At 39.4% G+C, this 18,854-nt stretch overlaps 1 protein-coding gene across 1 annotated transcript; it reads right to left on the bottom strand.

Moving 5' to 3' along the window:
- Window positions 1-231: 231 nt before the first annotated feature.
- Window positions 232-18,574, bottom strand: TMF1 (TATA element modulatory factor 1). Its single transcript, XM_071756271.1, has 17 exons — window positions 18,241-18,574; window positions 14,107-15,341; window positions 13,179-13,282; window positions 12,233-12,359; window positions 11,196-11,301; window positions 10,456-10,598; window positions 9,797-9,963; window positions 9,482-9,638; window positions 8,907-8,999; window positions 8,217-8,373; window positions 7,315-7,507; window positions 6,936-7,005; window positions 6,760-6,852; window positions 5,613-5,723; window positions 4,815-4,961; window positions 4,220-4,345; window positions 232-3,380 (listed from the first exon to the last, which is right to left on the bottom strand). The coding sequence occupies exons 1-17, from the start codon at window positions 18,380-18,382 to the stop codon at window positions 3,237-3,239; spliced, it is 3,315 nt and encodes a 1,104-aa protein (XP_071612372.1). The 5' UTR covers window positions 18,383-18,574; the 3' UTR covers window positions 232-3,236.
- Window positions 18,575-18,854: the final 280 nt, after the last annotated feature.

The raw sequence follows: 18,854 nt of genomic DNA on the forward strand, positions 1-18,854 counted from the left end.
AAAGGAAATTAGTCTAAACTACACATTACCTCTAATCCTATTCTTGAATTTCTAAATAAAGCAACCTCTTGTACCTAAAATAGATTTTTACTGGCAGCTGTAGCTCTAAAGCCAAACTGCAGTTGATACATTAACTTCAGCCACGTTTTTCTTGGGTACCACTGGTGCACACCCACCCACCCACCCACCCACACATCACTTTGAAGTCTTTTCTCAAAGAGAAACAGAGAGCACTCTTAGCAGAAAATTTTATTTTTCCCTGACCCGTGCTTTTTACAGTTTATACACATTTTACAACTAGAAACCAAGAGTTCTGATTTCAGCGTGCAATAACCCACTTTGTTTTATATTCAAGGGTCACTCTAGCCCTTAGTCAAACAAACACAAATAAATCACAAAAGATTAACACCACATTAACCCCCTCTCCTGTGTGGATACCGAGGAGCTCCTGTGATGGGAAGGGATGCAACAGGAGTAGTTTGTTTCTCCCCAAACCCACCTACATTAAGGCAGGCCCTCCCCTTCCCCAGCCTGGGAAATCATCCCCCTCTCAACAGTGCACTTGGAATAAGCCTTTAAACAGCATTTTTGCACACTTGCATGTGCAGCAAAAAATGAGGTATAAATTCGTTGCTTTCAGAAGGAATATTCCAAAATAATACATTTACAACCATTGACCTACATCCTTTCGTTTTGCATGTTACTTTTCTAGGCAATCTAAGGGTTGGACTTGATGATCTTAAAGGTCTTTCCCAACCCAACAACTCTACGATCCAGTAACAGCAATAAACTTAAAAGTGTCCTGGACATTGTTTCTTCAAAACCAGCACAAAAGATTTGTAGCAAATATGACCAAAACAGAATACTTTGTTACCTTCCACCAGCAACTTTGTTGTCTAAGGCTTTGATATTTAAGACACTGTAGGCCATCTGGATTCTTAAATGATGGTAAAGGTTGCACTAAATGGGAATAAAGAATCAAAACAGTAGTTAATATAAGTATTTACATCTACTTTTGTAAAATTTAAAAAATACTGACAAAAGCTTTTATATCTAAAACAGTTCATGCTGACTGGATGTGAAAGTTTCCCATTTACCTAATGAAACCTCCCTGAAAACCCAAGACAGAACCCAGCACTTGTGTCAGTCCTTACAGAGGATCTACTCACACCCTGCACAGGAAATGTTACCTTCAAAAGCACTGGCAGCAAGAGCTCCAAACAAAAGTTTAAATCTTTTTTTTTTTTTTTTTTTTTAAGTGTGCTGCATTTGTCTACCAAGACTGTTAAGACAACAGTGAAAATCACCAGATTTGCTTTGCTGCAGCAGATAAAAGCTAAACAGAATTTCTAATCTTTGACCCCCATAGAAAGCTTTCTTTTTTTTTTTGAGAAAGGGCTCAACTCCTAACATTTGTACATCATAATTGTAACAGTGAAGCAGGAAGTTCCAACAAGTGATTTAATATGAAGGAGGTTTAGGTTTTCGTGCAGGTATTTTTTTTTTCCTTTTGAAACTTAGAGCAACCAACCATGCTTCAAGATGAAAGCAAAGTGTTAAATTCTGATTTTTTTTTAGAAAAATGGTTTCACCTTTGTTTCTAAACCAGAAACTAAGCCAGGAAGAAGGTAGTCCCTTTCCACCTCCCCATGAAAAAAATTAATTTAAAGGAAAAAAAATTTAAAAAGTCTTTTATTTTATGAAAGCAGATAAAGTTTCTATGACAGAGGTGGTGTTCAGACAAACTTTAGTGTTCTTTCTCTATGTATGGCTTTATTGAAATCCTCAGAATAACTTCCTGACTCTCCAACACTCTTCCATGAACATATCCTTACTTGTGTAACTTGAGTGACTCACTGTTTTCCCACTCAGGAATAAATCCCTAACACCCACAGAACAGTCATAGCACTGAGCAGCTTTTCTCCAGAAACAATTCCTCATCATTCACACCCTGGGTCTCTCTCAGGCCCCCAAATCCACAAGTAGGAACAGAGCTCTCCAACAGAAATCACAACGTGCACAGATGTGGAAAAACCTCTCACAACAGAGGCAATGGTATGAAAAACAAGGAATTCCTACTGTATTTCACAGGCATGTCTCATGGCTACAGTTCTGAGATGCAGCAAAAAAATTTGCTGTCTGGAATGCAGAGAGGAAGATGGAAGCTTCTTCCCTCAATTCTCAGCATTCCCAAGGGTCCCATTCCAAAGTTTCCTCCAACATTACTGAAAATGTGGCCAAATGTCACACCACGTGGATGCTGTTTGACCAATACCTTGCTGAAGAGATGTCATGAGAAATCCTTTCAAGCAAATCTCCAGTGGCTGCAAAACTATATTAAGTCACAGTACAATTTTGAAAAAAAATCTCAACCTTGCTTGTTACAGAAAAAGGAACCATGAGAGTAGCAGCAATTAGTAATCACAAAAAATTATCTGCATTCTTCTGAACTGTTTTAGCTACTGCTAAAAATCAGCATCCAAGCACAGAACATTGCTTAGTTCAGATTCCTGGTGTTTGAAATTAAACACATTTAGAATTACAAGCAGAGCTGCTGTCTCTAGGCAGCTCATGAGACAACAGAAGCAATATAGAAGAAGCAGCTGGAATTTATGAAGTCTCATCTAAACTTCACACTCTGCTTTAGAGGACTTGGTATAAAATACTCAAGTTAATCTGATTTGTCCAAGAACAGAAGAGAATTATCATCCTAACATGTTCAGATGTTGCAAGTATAAATATGGGATTTTGCTGCCATAAAAATACCCACCCATTATGCTTCAGAGACCAAGCCACTGCTATTTTTTCTTTAAAAATTAACTGCTGAGATTTTAGAAAAACTCATATTAAGAACACTTAAAGACTTCTAATGTCATTTTTATAGGTATATAGAGTCAATGAATCAAGGGCTACTTTAGTAAAACTCATGCCTTCCAGTGCTGTCTCATGAGGTAACCATCACCACTTCTGCTTCTTTTTTACAAGTAAAATGGTCCATCCCTTAGCAAAACTTAAATAAAGTGATGACAAAAAAGAAATTAAATATTGCACAAATAATTTAACTGCAGACAGTACAAGACACTTAAAGCATTGATTTTTCTGTCAACTTATGAACTCTATCATATAGTCACTATTATACAGTTATCTTTTTACAAGACATTTAAATTCAGCATTTACATACAAACCATTATCTTTACAATCTGTTATCATATACTGCTAAAGAGTTCCAGCAGGAGTTAATTCTGTCTTTGTTTTAAAAGTTCATCTATCTGAGTCTTGTACATGTTTTTTACATCTTCAAGGTCCAGTCGGAGTTCTTCAGCTTCCTCTGCTTTCTCTCCATACATCTGAAGAATTGTATTGTATCTTTGATCCAAATCCTGCAAGGACAAGGGGTTGTTGACTGGTTTACAACTTGAAAAAACCCCTGCTGCTAGGATTGTGTTTTACACTACTAAAGAAAATAAGCAGAGCACTGTTTTATCAAAATATAACATTGTAAACTCTTCAGAAATACTTGAAGCTTTGACTCTCTGCATGTGACTAGATTTATACTGTACATTTAAAAAGAAAATATTCCAAAGACAAAACCATCTGGCTTCAGAGGATGCACTGAAGCACCCTGAAGTTCAACTGCTGTAAGCATTAAAAACCAGTTAGCAAACTGCATTAGGTTTTACTACAGGAATGACCACAGTTTATGAAATGTTTCATCAAGAACTCAACATTTCATATTTATAGAACAATGACCATTCCCAAAATGATTCCAAAACCATTTCTAAATGGTTGGAAATTATTCCAAACCATTTCAATTTAGGTTCTTAAGCATTCACAGGATAAAAATTTGTCCTATTACCTGTGTTATCATTTCTCTGCTTCAGAATTTCCTAAATCCACACTATTTATTAAAACACCCCCTTTCCTAAAAAGGCTATTTTCAGACAAGTGTCTTCAGTGAGAAAAACAGAAAAATTTCCCTTCTCTCCCCAATTTAGGATCCAGTCATACACACAGTACACATTTCTAATCCTGCATTTTGAAGTGACTGCCTAGTCATGGAGTAGGAATTTTCAGATTCTGCTGTATAAACAAAACCAAAGCTCTTCAGTCAGTTGTGATTAGGGACAGATCTGAATATAATCCTGAACTTGGAATATGATTCCTACAAAAATCCAACTATGTCAATTTTACCTCAGATTTACAACAGAAATCCACCTACCTTTAACTGTGCACGTAGTTTTGGTACTTCCTTCACTTTTTCTTCAAGTTCATCATTTTGATTTGTTAATTTAACCAGTTCTTCTGCCATTATTGATCGAGTTTTCTCGAGATTTCCAATTTCCACCTAAGACAAACACTTTTAACAATTAGGAGGAGGAAAAACTCTGCTGTATTTATAAAAAATTGTATCAAAACATTTTTATACAGGAATTAAGGCTTTTTCTTACGCCAGACAAAGAGCACAGCCCAGAAGACTTGTTTTCTTCTCAGATCTGATCAGTGGTTTGCTTTTTTCTTTTTTGGATAGACAAATTCAGTTTTCTAGACACATCCTTGTCAAAACAAAAAAGGAAGCAACAAATCCTTCTCTTGCTCTTCCCTACACATACTTCCAGCAGCTATTCCAGTTAAAAGAATTGTTATAAAAAGGGAAGAGTGAACACACTTGGCTGGAAGGAGAGGGACCAAGCTTTCTGAATATAAAAATTGCTTGCATATATCTTGTATTGAATATAAAATGTGATCAAAATATTGACTGAATTAGTATTTACACTTACACATGCTGTTTCTTTCAGTAAAATTTACTACAGTACCTGCAGATGTGAAATCTCTCCTTCTCTTAGTTTTAGCTGGGACTGAAGGTTTTCAATTATACTTGAACCTGCTCCCATCCTTATGGCATCATAAAGATTGCTCCCACTGGTAGCTACTGGTCCAAATGAGTGATCATGAGGATCATCCTAAAAGCAAAAGGTTAGAGAAGATTAAAATTTGACAAACATGAGCACTCTTTGCCATTTTTCCCCTTGCAAAGTGTTATTCCATTGAAGATTTAAAATTATACTGTTGCTAGGCAAGTATTCAAATGCTTAAAGCTTCTCTTTTAAAACAAAAGCTTAAGATGAATAGGTATAATTAAAAAAATAGCACCTTGCTGGCAAGTTCTCATGTCACCTACACAACTGTCATTTAACTTGGACATGGGTGACACAGGAAAATAGCAGAAGACTTCACACAAACCAGAACAATCAATGATAGTGCCCAGACAGCAAGGCTGTGGCCAAAACCAGGCTTGCTAGTCAAAATAAATCAATTTATTTGTCTCCTACTAGAGTTACTCAGTTCTAACTGAAATTAGACATGTGAACTCAGCATCAATACAGGTTGCAATTTCAATGCAATAAAAAAATGCAGTTTCACCCTGTCTTTTAAAGATGCTTTATGATCAGACATCTTCTGTCTGCAAGTTTTAGCAGTTTCTGCATGGGTATCACCTCACCTGAGGCTAATACACTCTTAAGAATAATTTTCTACATTAATAATAATTCTTGAAGAGGGAAAAAAAAAAGGCAGTCAGTGAAAAAACAACCAATATAAGTCCTATATGATACCTGTGAGAGGAAAGAAGTCTGAAGACCTGCCATATCAACTCCACTTATGGAACTAGAACGGGACATGGTTGGAGTACTTGAAACAGTTTCAATTGTAAAGGATTTCCGATCCTTAAAAAAACCAAAAACAAACAAACAAAAAAAAAAATCCAAACACCACCAGTTAGATAAAACAATTTTAGTCAAAGTCAGATAGTCAAAGATAGTCAGATAGTCAAAGTCAGATTCTGTATGTAACAGACTGCCCTTTTCCACAAACCAACAGAGAACATAACCTGACAGATAACCTTTCCCCTTCCCTAAAAAAAAAGATTTTAAGTTCAACAATCAAGAATCACTGTGCTACAAATGCCTCTGCCCTGCTTCCAAGTCCTCAAGAATTTTCAGGAAACCAAGACAGAAGTTCCAAATAACACCAAATTAATTTCTCTTTCAAGTAGGTAAGGGAGATCCAGAGACAGATTTGTGTGCCCAGATTTATCACGGCAAGAATATTCTAAACCCAGAAGAAGGTCTCTTCTTAAAATGCATGTTGGTAATGATTTTTTTTTAAAATGAAGCATATGAATTCAATTCTGAGATTTCTCACATACTACTACCATACTGACACACCTTTCAAACAGCCTACACTCTTTGTATAGCTTGCATCTGAAAGTCTGCTAGCTTCTGAAGGATAAAGCACTTAAACTTTTAGCCCTGGACATGGTAAGAAATCAGATATCAACTGTTTATCAGCAATTCTGTGACTGAAGCTGGAAAGCCCATGGTGAATATGAAGCAAAAATGGGAATTCAGGGCAAGCAATGCCAATAGTCTAAGCAAATAAAACAAGTAGCTTCAGAAGAAAAAAATACAAGAGCATTAAAAAAAGATTAAACTAATTATTATCCATATTTCACCTCCTCTCAGGTTACTGCATAAGCACTTATTTCATTGGAAATAAAATGCAGTCACAATAAAGAAAAAGCCCCTAAAGTCCCTAATGCCTAAGCTGACAGTATATTCTGTACTGCTCTAAGCCCACTCTCTTTGCTTGTGACAGTTTCAGGTTCTAGAGATCTACTAAAATACTCAACAATATTTTAGCATGATATCAATAGTATTTATAGTATCAATAAGATGGGAAAGAAATGTTAGGTTTTGGTACCTTCTCCTTTGCTGCTTCTTGCACAAAAATTGCCTTCTTTCTTTCCTGTTCAACTTTCATCTTTTCCATCTCTAACTGGGTAGCAAGCAATGTCTACAAAAATAAATTCAGGTTGTTAGTGCCCTGCTAGCTCAGACTTCCATGGTAACAGAGCTTAGAACTGAAGCAGGCAATACCTTCTCTTTCTTTGCATCTTCCAAGGTTTTTGCATACTCATCTTTGAGTCCTTCCAGTTCAATCTCATACCTACATTGAGGAAAGAGAGAAAGGAGCAAATAAAAATTCTGTGTTTGCTTCAGATTCATACACTTTTTAAATTAATCTTTAAAGCTTTAAAACACTATGGAAGTAACAAACTTCAGACAGTTTTGCAGCATGAACATCCTCTGCAAGCTGGACAAGTTTATCAATAGCTGTCATCATTTTGCATCAACCCTTAAAAAAAATATCAAGTCTTCAGCTTGCACAGAGATCTGCTGCCCAAGGTTATGTAAGAGACAGAGTACTCCACTTCACTACAATTTTAGAGAAGCTGTTAACAAAAATGCAACTCACCTACTGTTCTCATTTTCCATTTTTTTCACTCTGTTTCTCTCCACTTCTAGCTGAGCCTGAAGTCGTGTATTTTCTTGCCTTAAAAGACTGTTCTGAGATTCAGTAGAAGACATCTGGATTTTATTAGCAAGAAGTTCTTCTGTAGCAGCTCGTTCTCTCTCAGCAGCTGCTGCTAGAAGAGTTTGTGACTCACCTGATAGTAAGAAAAACAGAGACATTAACTTTTGATCAAACACCTATAGTATGGGCCAACTATTTAAGGATCAAAATGGAATTTGAGAATTTTTAGACTAAACTAATTGTTCTTTTAAAAACCAAAATCAAACTGCAGTTTCTTGTAAAGGACATTAAATACTTCCCACCATTCAGTTAGAGGAACAAAGCAACACAGAACAACAGGACTTCACAGCCTTTCAGAATACAATTATAGATTGCTTCCAGAAAAGTAATAATTTCTCTGGATCCACCTTTGGCCATTTTATGCATTTTTCATTTACAATAATAAATTAGTGCCATAACAACAAACATTTTCTATGCAGTTAGGTAAGGATATTATTTCAACTTTTACAATGTAGAATCTAAGAACCAGGCTTGACAACTGAAAATGCTGGTGCACTTCCAGTGTCTTGGTGCCTACCCTTCCTTCAAATGCTGTAAGGACACAAACACTTTAACACCTCTGTCTTATGATGTGTTTTTTCAGAATATCTGTGAATTACCTGCCCAAGAACCTTGGCAGAATACCCCATGTGCCATTTCCCTACAGAGAAACTTCCTGTGGTCACCTGTCCTGAACCACCAGCTATGTTTTGGGCAAGTGTCAGGTCCTTTTCATTTACCTTCAGCCACCTCCCATCTTCATCAAAAGCCTCACTGTTCAGTAAAAGCTAAAAACATCTTACCAAGTCTGTCAGAAAGGTTCTTTTCCAGCTTTTCCCAAGTGGAGGTCTGTGCTCCCAGTGTGGCTTGCAGGTTTTCTATCTGCCTGAGAAGTGGCCGTGTAGCAGATGTAACACTTTGACTCAGCTCTTGGTTCCGGTTCTCTGCTTCTTGGAGTCTCTGAAAGCAGAAATTAAACATAATTAAGCTTTAAAAACCATATCATGGATTAAAAGATTAAAACAGCGTTCAGCAAAACATGTAGCAGTTGCTTTACATTCTAAAATTTTAGCAACACGGCAGAAATTTACATTTCAAGACCCTCTGGACATTACTTGAAACATTTTGGCAACAAACTATCCATCTTCTGACCTTTAGAACACCAAAAATATTCTTAAGCAGTTGAAAAGTAACTGAAGACACCCTTAGTAGCAATTGTGGAGTACTGATACAAACAAGACTGTATTTTGTCTTATACTAAAAGAATAACTTTCATACCTTTAAATTGTAAATTTTATTATTTTGTTCTCAATATATGACTTAAAAAACCCATTTCTTTTAATATTTTTGTTGTTGTTTGACACAGTAGAGATACTGCAGGTAGCCAGGAAAACAAACCCTCTCTTTCAGATTATCAATGTCCTGTTAGCTTTTTATTTTCAGTATTCAGAAGCCCTCCTTGTGGATACAATTTGGCATCATCTACTGGATACCTGTTGCAGTTCTCCGATTTCCTGGCGTAAATAGTCTTCTTTTCTTGCTGCCTGCTGCTCTGCACGCTGCAGTGCAAGCCTCAGGTCTGCCACCTAGAGAAACAAGGCACGGTCACTCATCTCTTGCCAAGAGTTCCACCTATTTATGCATTGCAACAAGTTGAAACACTGTTAGACAAGTTATGCTTGTTTACAAGTTAAAGGCTTTGCATCCACTACGAGTTGCACTCATATATCTATCAATCATTAAAATTTTTGCCCAAGTAGATACCTTGAACTTTGCATCATGCTGAGGACACTACAAACTTAGAGCCTGTCCAAGTAATTTTGCTTAGCCAAGCAAACTTAAAATTATTTTTAAATGGAAGTAGAAAGGATTTTCAAATGAAAGTTGAGCACAACTGCTACTAAAGACAGAGCAAGTTCACAGGAAAGAAATGGAGTGGGTATTTGCTAAGTACACAAAAACGAGTTCCACCCTCTACTGCATCTGGTTGATTACATCAAATGTACACACACCACCTGTGCTCATTTGTTCAGTGATGAAAGTTTTATTCACTGCATTTGAGACTCACCTGAATTGCCAAAGCTTCTTGTTGCTGCCGTGCCTCCTCCTGGGCCTTCTCCAGAGCCAACCCAAGCTCCTCCTTTGCCTTCATTTCCCAGCTGAGAGCTGCTTCTTGTGCCTCACTGTCCTTGGTAGCATTAGCTTTATGAAGATCTGCAAGCTCTCTGCAGAGGAAAAATTAAAAAAAATAATAAAATAAGACAGTTTGCAGTTTAGACAATGCCAACTGTGACTCTGCAGACAGCTTTGTTATCTATTAACCCTTCTCAAGCAATAAGCAGAAGCTGAATGCTTCAAGACAGGTAGGCAAAAATTTGCTAACTTGTATGCACTGTCAAGTGCTGCCTGGACACTTCTGTTCCGTTCTTCAAGGTCTTCCACTTCTGCCTGAAGTTTAGCAAGATCCTTTTCTTGTCTCTCCACAACACTGTTCAGTTGCTTAATGCTGTCTCGATGCTGCTTCTCAAGTTCTTCCTTCCCATCAAGCACCTGTAAGAGTGCAGAAAAGCACAAGAATTGTACCAGTGCCACCTGAGGACAGTGACAGCTGTGCCAAACAATTCAGGACAAAAATCACACAAAACGACAAAACTGATCTTAACACTTTGCCTCAAGAGAAAGGCTTTGCTTCTCTCTCTTCTCCAGAGGAGGGAGCTCTTCACCAGTTTCCCATACTGGTTTCTGGGGTCTTGATTCAATCAATAAACTGAGAAAAAAAAATAACTATAATTTTGCTGGTAGAGGTTTTCCAATTGAAATCTGGTGACTTTGGTCAGCACACCTGATAACCAGCAGGGAAAGTGCAAATACCTGACTGCAGCTGTAAACTGCTTTGATAATACACCCAGACAAGTCTCCCAGGAAAGAAATAAAATATCAATTTATCTATCTAGAGCCTCCCCAAAAGGTTTTTCTGCAATTAACACAAAAAGCTTTTTTTTAAAAAAACAAAACAAAATGAAAAACCCCTAAATCTCTTACCTGTTTTAAATGCTGCAACTCCTCTTCCAATTCCTTAATCTTTTTGCTCTGTTTTGTGTTAATATTTTCTCTCTCTTTCTCCTTGGCTCTTAATTTCTTAATAATGTTGGAATTATGCAGCTGCTGTTTGGAAAGCTTTTCTCCTGTGAAGAGAATGAGCATAAAGCTAGAGCATACTGCTGTTATTCCATGAACTGTCTCTATTCCTCCCTCCCCCTGCTCTTCAGTCCAGTGAAAATAATAATCAAATATCTATCTAAATACTTACTCTTACATTTTTACATGCAAGTTCTTAAAACTACTTTCCCCTGAGGTGACCTTGCTATGCTAAACTCTAGTGAGATGTGAAAGGCTGTGGAACCATCATATAAGCAAACAAAACAGAAACAGCCTACTCATTTTTTACTTCAAAATTTCAAAGTAGCAAGGGAGACATTGTAGAAATGCCTTGAACAGTGCCCTGGCTGGGTTTCTGCTGGGTGGAACATGGAGCATTGTACTGCACCCTGGGTTTATGTCACAGCACCTTTTCATGCATGCTACAGAAAAACACCTCTCCAGCTATCTGTATTTGACTGATCCTTCCTGTTGCTCTGTACTATCAACCAAATGATTAAAAAGTTCAGAATCTTCTAACAAGCATCAGATAATGTTTTTCCCCACATAAAGAAGGCACATATGTGAAGGATTTACATTCCAAATTCTTCTATAAATTTTTAATAGTAGAATTCTTTTCTCACCTTCCTCCATTAATCCTTTGATTTGCTCTTCTTTTTCTTTCAGTAATTCAGTAGTTTCACTAGTATTAAGTCTACTAGCCAATTCTTCTTTAACAGTTTTTACTTCCTAAATAAAACAACAAGATACTTCAGACCACTTATTAGAATGTATTTATGGATAAATGCACAGTAGAGTTACACTAATCATGTTTTTTTCTACTCTTCCTCCAAAAGGCTTTTCTCTGAAGACAATTTAGATTGGAAGGGAACTCCAGAGATTATCTGATCAAATCAGATTGCCCAGTCTTATTCCATCAAGTTTTTCAAACCTCCAAGGACTAAGACTCCATAAATTCTCTGTACAGTTCATTTGAACTCCTTCTTCCATTTCCCTTTCTATACTTTTGCAATATAGTAAACACAGTTATATTCACACATAGGTATCAGATAATTTTTGTTTCAGCTTCCTGCTGTGCCAACCTAGTGATACACTACAAAACAAGTGTGAAAAGTACTTTTATTTCCCAGTTATAGATTTGAGTTTTTTGGAGACAAGCAGTAAGTGAGAGCAAAATAATGCTGTGATACCAAGTCAAGAACATTTAAACTCCATAAACTTTGCTGCTGCAGACTCCTTTGCTCATTCCAAACCAATCTATTATCAGTCCTTAATTTTCTTACTAATTAATCCTCTGAGAAAGCCATTCCCATTCTTTGCATTCCTCACATCTGATTCTTCTCCCTCACAGCAATGCAGCTGCATATGGGTACAAGGTAAACAAGAGCAGACATCAAACCCTTGTTTCCCCAAATCAGACAAACTTTAACTTAAAGGAGTTCCTTAACTTGGTTCTCAGCATGAGAAAACATGTATCAACAACACAAGGAAATTAACAAGCAGCCTGGGAAGCCAGAATCAGCTTAAGCTAGATACTAATACCAAGAGATTGCACTTGTCAGTCTCAGGCTTTTCCTGAGCTTAATTCTTCTGAATTTACTTCAAGAAATTTACTTGTAGTCTAAAACAGAGCATTAATTTCACTAAAAAGTCACATTACCTTTTTGGCTGCATCTCTATCCTTGCAGGCTAACTGGAGCTTCTTCTCAGCATCTGCAATTCTCTGAGCAAACTCCTCTTTGAGAGATGAAAGGCTGCTGCTCTCTTCTTTCATTCTGAACATTTCACTACATTTAAGAGTAATTTCAGAACAGCTGCAGGTTACGAGACATTCCAAGCAGTTTGCAACAGGTTGTTTTAAATGCTTTTCAAATTTTTTTTTCTTTTTACACATTAACCAGAAGTAAAAAAAACACATGCATATTGTCCTAATCAAAGATATTTATTGATTCAGTAATTTACCCATTAAAACAATGGAATGCTTGATTTACCTTTAATGTTTTGCCCCTTAATCAAGTTCTTTCTGAACCACCATAGTCTCTATCATATACCTATTAGATATATTTTTAAGTTAAGATGGATTTAGTCATTAAATAAAACCTTGACATATTATCTGTAAATTTTTGAACTTGATAACTTAATCAGTAAACTGATAAATCCAACTTTTCTTTCTCCTTTTAACCGAATTAAATAATGAATTCAGTTTTTTGCCTACAACCAGCCCTTCTACCACACTTTCATTCCCTACATTTTATTCAGCAAAATACTTAGTAAATAAGGTTCATCCACCTGTACCAGAAAAGTCAGCCTCCCTCAACAGCTGAGTCCAGTTTTATAACTAAGTCTGTCTACACACATCTCTCACTCCCACTACTTTACTTACTGAAAAATCTTTCCCCAGACTTTCCCCAAAAGAGACTTTGTCCCCCAGAAATAAAGTTTCTTAAAAAAAAACATCACAGCACATACAATCAGTATTTCCACCTTTCCCAAACAAAGCACATCCCTTGCAACCTTTGTTCTAGTTATAAAGCCACTTGTTTTATGATATTTTCTACTGACTGCATTACAGTTACACCCCACACTGTCTATATTTCCATACTTACTCTTTCAGGTTATCATAAGCTTCCTCCAGACGGGCCTTTTCTTTACTAGTGCTCAATAACTGTATTTCCCTCTTCTCCAGTTTCTCAGTTAATGAATCAATCATCTGGGCAATGTTTTTACAGATAAAAGATCAAGTGAAAGGGAAAGTTAGAACACAAGAGGGGCAGGCTTCCCCCTTAACCCCCCCACAATTTCTGTCTTGTGCTATTTGAAGCTGAACATGTCAATATTTTAAGGAATTTAAGGTAAAAGTCAGTGATGATCACCATGTTTCTGCCACATTAATTTAGAACAGAGAAGTATTAGAACATGACCTCTGTTTTAGTACTGTTTAAAAAAAAAACTAAGTACATGTAAGCTAAGTTCCTCAACAATACATCAACAATCAATGCATATATTAGAAATGAAGTTTTTAAACAGAACTGACAGCCTGTAAAAGTACAGCTAGTTTTACATGCATGAAGACTCCCAGTGCTGCTTTTTTCATTCTCTATTGAATCACTACAGAATAATTTACACTGGAAGGTCTCTCCTGTGAATCATTAGCACAAAGCAGCAAAACAGCAACAGGTGAGGGAAGAGAACTTTTGGGTGGGATAAAGAACTCTTAAATGAAAACACTTCATGGAATCTCTTCCACCTTTCCCAGAAAAAAATCAAAATAACACATTTGACCTCCCAAGGCTTCCTGCTTGCTGGCACTACACACAATAATGGTAACTAGGTGTATTAGGTGAAAATCAAAATAATTTGGTCAGAAATTGCACCAGTATTATTCCACTGCAGAATATCAAGGAGTTTTCTACAAGGTAACACAGTTCAGCATCATTTAATCCATTCAAGGTGAAGCTAAGAGCTATTTAAGGACATAACAGGAGCTTCATTTGTAATTAAAAGGTGTGTTTGCAAAACATGCTTCACAGGTACCTTTTTAAGCTCATGCTTTTCAGTGTCCTCTTCTAACAATTTTTCAACAGCACCCTCCTGGGGCTCAGTCTTTTCTCTCACAATCTGCTCTTCCACAGTTTGCACAGTAGCAACCAAAACATCTGGCTGCTCAGAATTAACAGGGGTTGCACTTCTCCCACTCTCTTCCATCTCAGCTTCCTCAGCAGGTACAACAGGAGCATCACTCAAGTTTTCAGATTTATTTTTCAGAGCATCACTCGTTTCTGTCTTCGGTGCAGAAGGAGTGACAGCAACAGCTCCTGAAGCAGGAGCCCTGCCTGATAACTCATCATCTGAATTTATTTCACTTACACTTCTACTGTCTAAAGACTGCACACTGAATGAGTCAATTCTTTCAAAAGCATCAGAGGAGCAGCAGCTCTCAGTCATTTTCTGAAAGTCATCCAAACGATTGTAATCTGCACAGGCAGATGTAGACAAAAGCTGAAACGAGGTCTGCATGAGATGGAGACTGGATTTGGAATCAGCAGCTTCTTGCCTGGAACTCACTGAGCTCTCACTTATTACACTTTCATGGTCCAGAACTTCAATATCACTTGTTGTAGATGTCCCAGAGGAGAAAGTGCTAATTGGAGGGGATGGAGTATTGCTTTGCCTGTCCTCAGTCTTTCGCTCCTTTGTTTCCAGACCCATGTCCTTTGTGCCTGCATTAAGAGGCTGTGAGGTGCCATCTGGGGCACCTCCCCCTCCCTCCCCTCCTGAGCTGGATTTTTCATGAAGAGCATCTTCAGGTACTTCCAAATTTAGAGCAGACACCTTTTTGTCAGTAATTTCATTTGTGCTTTCCTCGTGCTCGGCATCAGAGTTAAGCACAGAATTCCCTTCTGGTTTCTCCTCTTCAAGGTTTTTTATGTCCACTAGGCCAGCTCCAGAGGGATCCTTCACTTCAGCCTCTGTTGTCACTGCTACTTCCAGCTGACTGGGATGTGGAGACTCCTCTAAAGTGCTTTTCACCTCCTCCTTGGGGCGCTGGGATTTGGCTGGAGGTTTGGACACCACTGGGTTTTTCTGTATACTCTGCACGTCTGTCGGGGAGAGAAAGGCACTGAAGAAGTTCTCAGATTCATCTACTACTGTCCTCCTCACTGGCTTGGTGATTGCTGTTGGAGATGCTGGCTGGTTCTGTGGTTCTGTGGTTGAGCTTAAGCCCCAGGAAGATGTATCCCATCCTCCACTTATGAGGGAATTTGTTCCTAAAACGATAAAAGAGAGGCCAAGGACACTTAAAATGTATTTTTTTCAGGATTTGTCTTTTTAGATGCAACAGGTTCAGAAAAAAAATTGGTTTTAATATCATATAGCCTTAAGTGAATATTATATGATCACAGGCAGCATCATTTGCATTACTCCTTCCTTTCAAAGCTTGGAAATTATTTTCAGACAAAGCAAAAGAAGCTTTAGGGAGACATGAAATAATTCTAAGACTATGAGTGGACACAAGTATCTCTAGAAAGTAGGAGTATCTGAATAGAACCATCTTGCTTCCTCCCTGGTAAACAGTAACTTAAGCAAAGGCAGAAAGAAACCTCACACAATTTATACCAGTAAATCCAAGAATGAGAATTACAGAAAAAAGATGGAGAAAAATGGGAAGGGGAAACCAGCCCACAGAGCTGTAAGGCCAAGTCTGAAACCTATCCAGGTACACCAACCACCTATCCAGGTGCATTTCCTTTGCCAAGGGATTAAGGAAACAGGAATGGGGACTCCTACTTCCTATAGGGAGAGAAGGATAGGCAAAACAATCTGAAAAACTGTAGTTTAAAAGTAGGGAATTATACAAGTTACAAAAGGAGAAAACAATTATTAGGTCTTAAAAGTGACCTGCCTGGAGCACACTAACACGTCACACACCATTACAGAAAACAGAGGAAAAAAAGCTTTATATATTTGTGGAATTTACATTTTAAGAAGGATTCTTGTCCTTCCCACAGGAAGGGTGTTTTCCTCAAACACCCAACAATAGCCTGAAGCAGCCCAGGTAAGATGTTAAGTTTACTTCTTCTCCAGTGGAGAAATACTGAGTTCTGAAGTTGCCCTAAACCAGCATCAACAGTTCCAATTACGTATTTCTCCCAGGTTTTTTTCCACAGGATTTGTCAACAGCAAGGACAGTAAGAATTTCAGCATAAAGTGTCAGTAGCATCCCAATCAAAAGATTGAAAAAAAAGCCACCCAAATTAGTTTTGACCCTAAAACATAATCTGGATAATGAAACTATTTCAGGCTACTTGAAAAACAAGTTCACTTTATACAGTGTCAACTATTAAGACCCATCAAGTTATAATATTAAAAGCAGACTACCACTTCCAGACAATACTGATAGCTGTCAGCCTCAAGATCTCAAATTCAGATAATTACTGCTCTCACTGCCAAAAATACTGCAAGCATCTGTTTTATTACTACCTTGCCCATGATTCAATAGCTTCAGAAGAAGCCCTGGGTGAAGTATAACGTTCAGAAGATGTTTTAATTATTTTTAAAAAAAGTTTTACCTGAAAAACAGATGTTGCTGCTTTTGTTATGAATCACAGAACTACTATAAAAACTAATACACCAATTAAATTGAAAAAAAACAACCAAACAAAAAAACCCACAAACAAACAACACGTTTTGGACAAATTTAACATTTTAAGTAACTAAGTATGACAGAGTTCTATAAACAATTCCTGTGACAACACAGCCCATAAGTGACTGACCTAGTCCCTGCTCCCACAAAGAGACAAAGAAATGTAAAAATGACCCTACACTTTGCTGGGAAACCAACCTAGAAAACACTTTTAATTGTTTTGAAAAAGAAACGTGTGACTACACCTGGAAAGAACCAACTCCTGCCAACACATGGTTCTTCCAGATATTTTCAAGGATATAACAAGGATATTGATACCAAATAAATTAAACTTCCCAGGCTTTTCTTTATTCAGTCAGACCTTTAAGGTCTTATTTATGGGAGAAAGAGTTTCCAACTAGATGGCTCCATTTTACACTTTTCAAACCATCAAGTTAGGGCTGATCATCCCAGCAGGTTCTACAGTAGCACAGGTCCAAAGGAGATGCTTCCTCATAGCCAAGCCATGACAATTTCCCCACCAACACATTCCTTCCAGCAGAGCTTGGGAGATTTTGAGCTTAAGGCCACGGAGAGTGAAAACTTCACTTGGCTGAACGCACAGATTTGGCCTTCAGCTTCAGTCACCAAGAGCGAGAACGCCTCAGAAATGACATTATTTCCCCTTTTTTAATTCACTGAACTTCTTTTATCAACTATTAACAGCCCCCCCAAACAAACAAAGAAAATAATAACGCCTTGAGAATTATAGAATCATAGAACCATAGAATTGGCTGGGTTGGAAGGGACCTCAGAGATCATCAAGTCCAACCCTTGATCCACTCCCACTGCAGTTCCCAGCCCATGGCACTGAGTGCCACATCCAGGCTCTTTTGAAATATCTCCAGGGATGGAGAATCCACCCCTTCTCTGGGCAGCCCATTCCAATGTCTGATCACCCTCTCCAGGAAGAAATTCTTTCTAATGTCCAACCTAAACCTCCCCCGGCACAACTTGAGACCTCTTGTGCCCTCTTGTCTTGCTGAGAGTTGCCTGGGAAAAGAGACCAACCCCCCCCTGGCTCCAACCTCCTTTCAGGGAGTTGGAGAGAGTGATGAGGTCTCCCCTGAGCCTCCTCTTCTCCAGCCTCAACACCCCCAGCTCCCTCAGCCTCTCCTCAAATACAGGTGCGAAGGGAAAACAAAAAACAGCGGTGACAAGAACCACGGACACTGCTGGGGAGCGAGCCCTCAGCTTTCTGCCGGTGCCATCCCCCCATTCCCTGCTCCAAAGAAAAGCACCACAGGAGCTGCAGGAAGGGCTGTGGGACATGGGGACCACTTAAACCCCCAGAGAGTAACCCCTGCCCAGGGTGAGGGGAGAGGAAGAGGAGGAGGAGGCTGTGGGGAAGGCACCGTCCCCGCCCAACCCCGCTGCGAGGGCCGAGGGGGGGAATGCGGGGAGTGAGGCGGCTCAGCCCGCCCGCCTTCACCGGGGCCGGGGGCACAGCCGGGGCCGTTCCCCACCCCTCCTCCCCGCTTTACCATCGCCGTAGTCGGGGATGACGGCGTCGGGCCAGGGGCTCTCCTCGGCCTGGATGTCCAGCACCCGGTCGATGGATTTCTGGGCCTGCGACAGCGCTTGTTTGGCGAAGCTGGAGAGCTGCGAGGCGTTGAACCAGCTCATCCTCCGGGCTGCCCGGCAGAGAGGCGGGCGGGGAGCTCCCCCCACCACCACCTCTCCCCGCCGCCCTCACAGCCGCCTCCCTGCCCGGCGGCAGCAGTGCCCGCGGCCTCGGGTTCGGTTCGGTTCCGTGCAGAAGGGAGAGAGGGCGGCGTCGCGCCTGCGCCCTGCCGGGCTCCACGTCGCAAACAAGGCCGAGCGCAGCCGTGCTCCGGCCCCCTGACACATCACGGGAGGAGGAGCCCCGGTACCGGTCATGACAGGAAAGAGGAACCCACCCCCAGCCCCGCCTCGGTACCGGTCATGGCAGCGAAGGGGAATCCGCCCCCAGCTCCGCCTCGGTACCGGTTATGGCGGGGGAGGGCCCGACTCCACCTCGGTACCGGTTATGGCGGGGGAGGGAGTGGCTGTCCCGTCCTGCTGTGGTGTCAGCTCTTCCAGAGGAGATGCTAAAAAGACAACTTCAGTTCCCTCT

The sequence above is a fragment of the Heliangelus exortis genome, chromosome 12, assembly GCF_036169615.1.
Source record: "Heliangelus exortis chromosome 12, bHelExo1.hap1, whole genome shotgun sequence".
Lineage (NCBI taxonomy): Eukaryota > Metazoa > Chordata > Aves > Apodiformes > Trochilidae > Heliangelus > Heliangelus exortis.

Excerpts from the sequence above, each read along its gene's own strand:
- TMF1 (XM_071756271.1), bottom strand. The coding sequence starts at position 18,382 with ATGAGCTGGTTCAACGCCTCGCAGCTCTCCAGCTTCGCCAAACAAGCG. Across the intron at positions 6,853-6,935 it reads AAGATGCAAAGAAAGAGAAG|ACATTGCTTGCTACCCAGTT; the intron begins GTATTGCCTGCT and ends TTATTTTTGTAG. Across the intron at positions 4,346-4,814 it reads GAGAGATTTCACATCTGCAG|GTGGAAATTGGAAATCTCGA; the intron begins GTACTGTAGTAA and ends TGTTTGTCTTAG.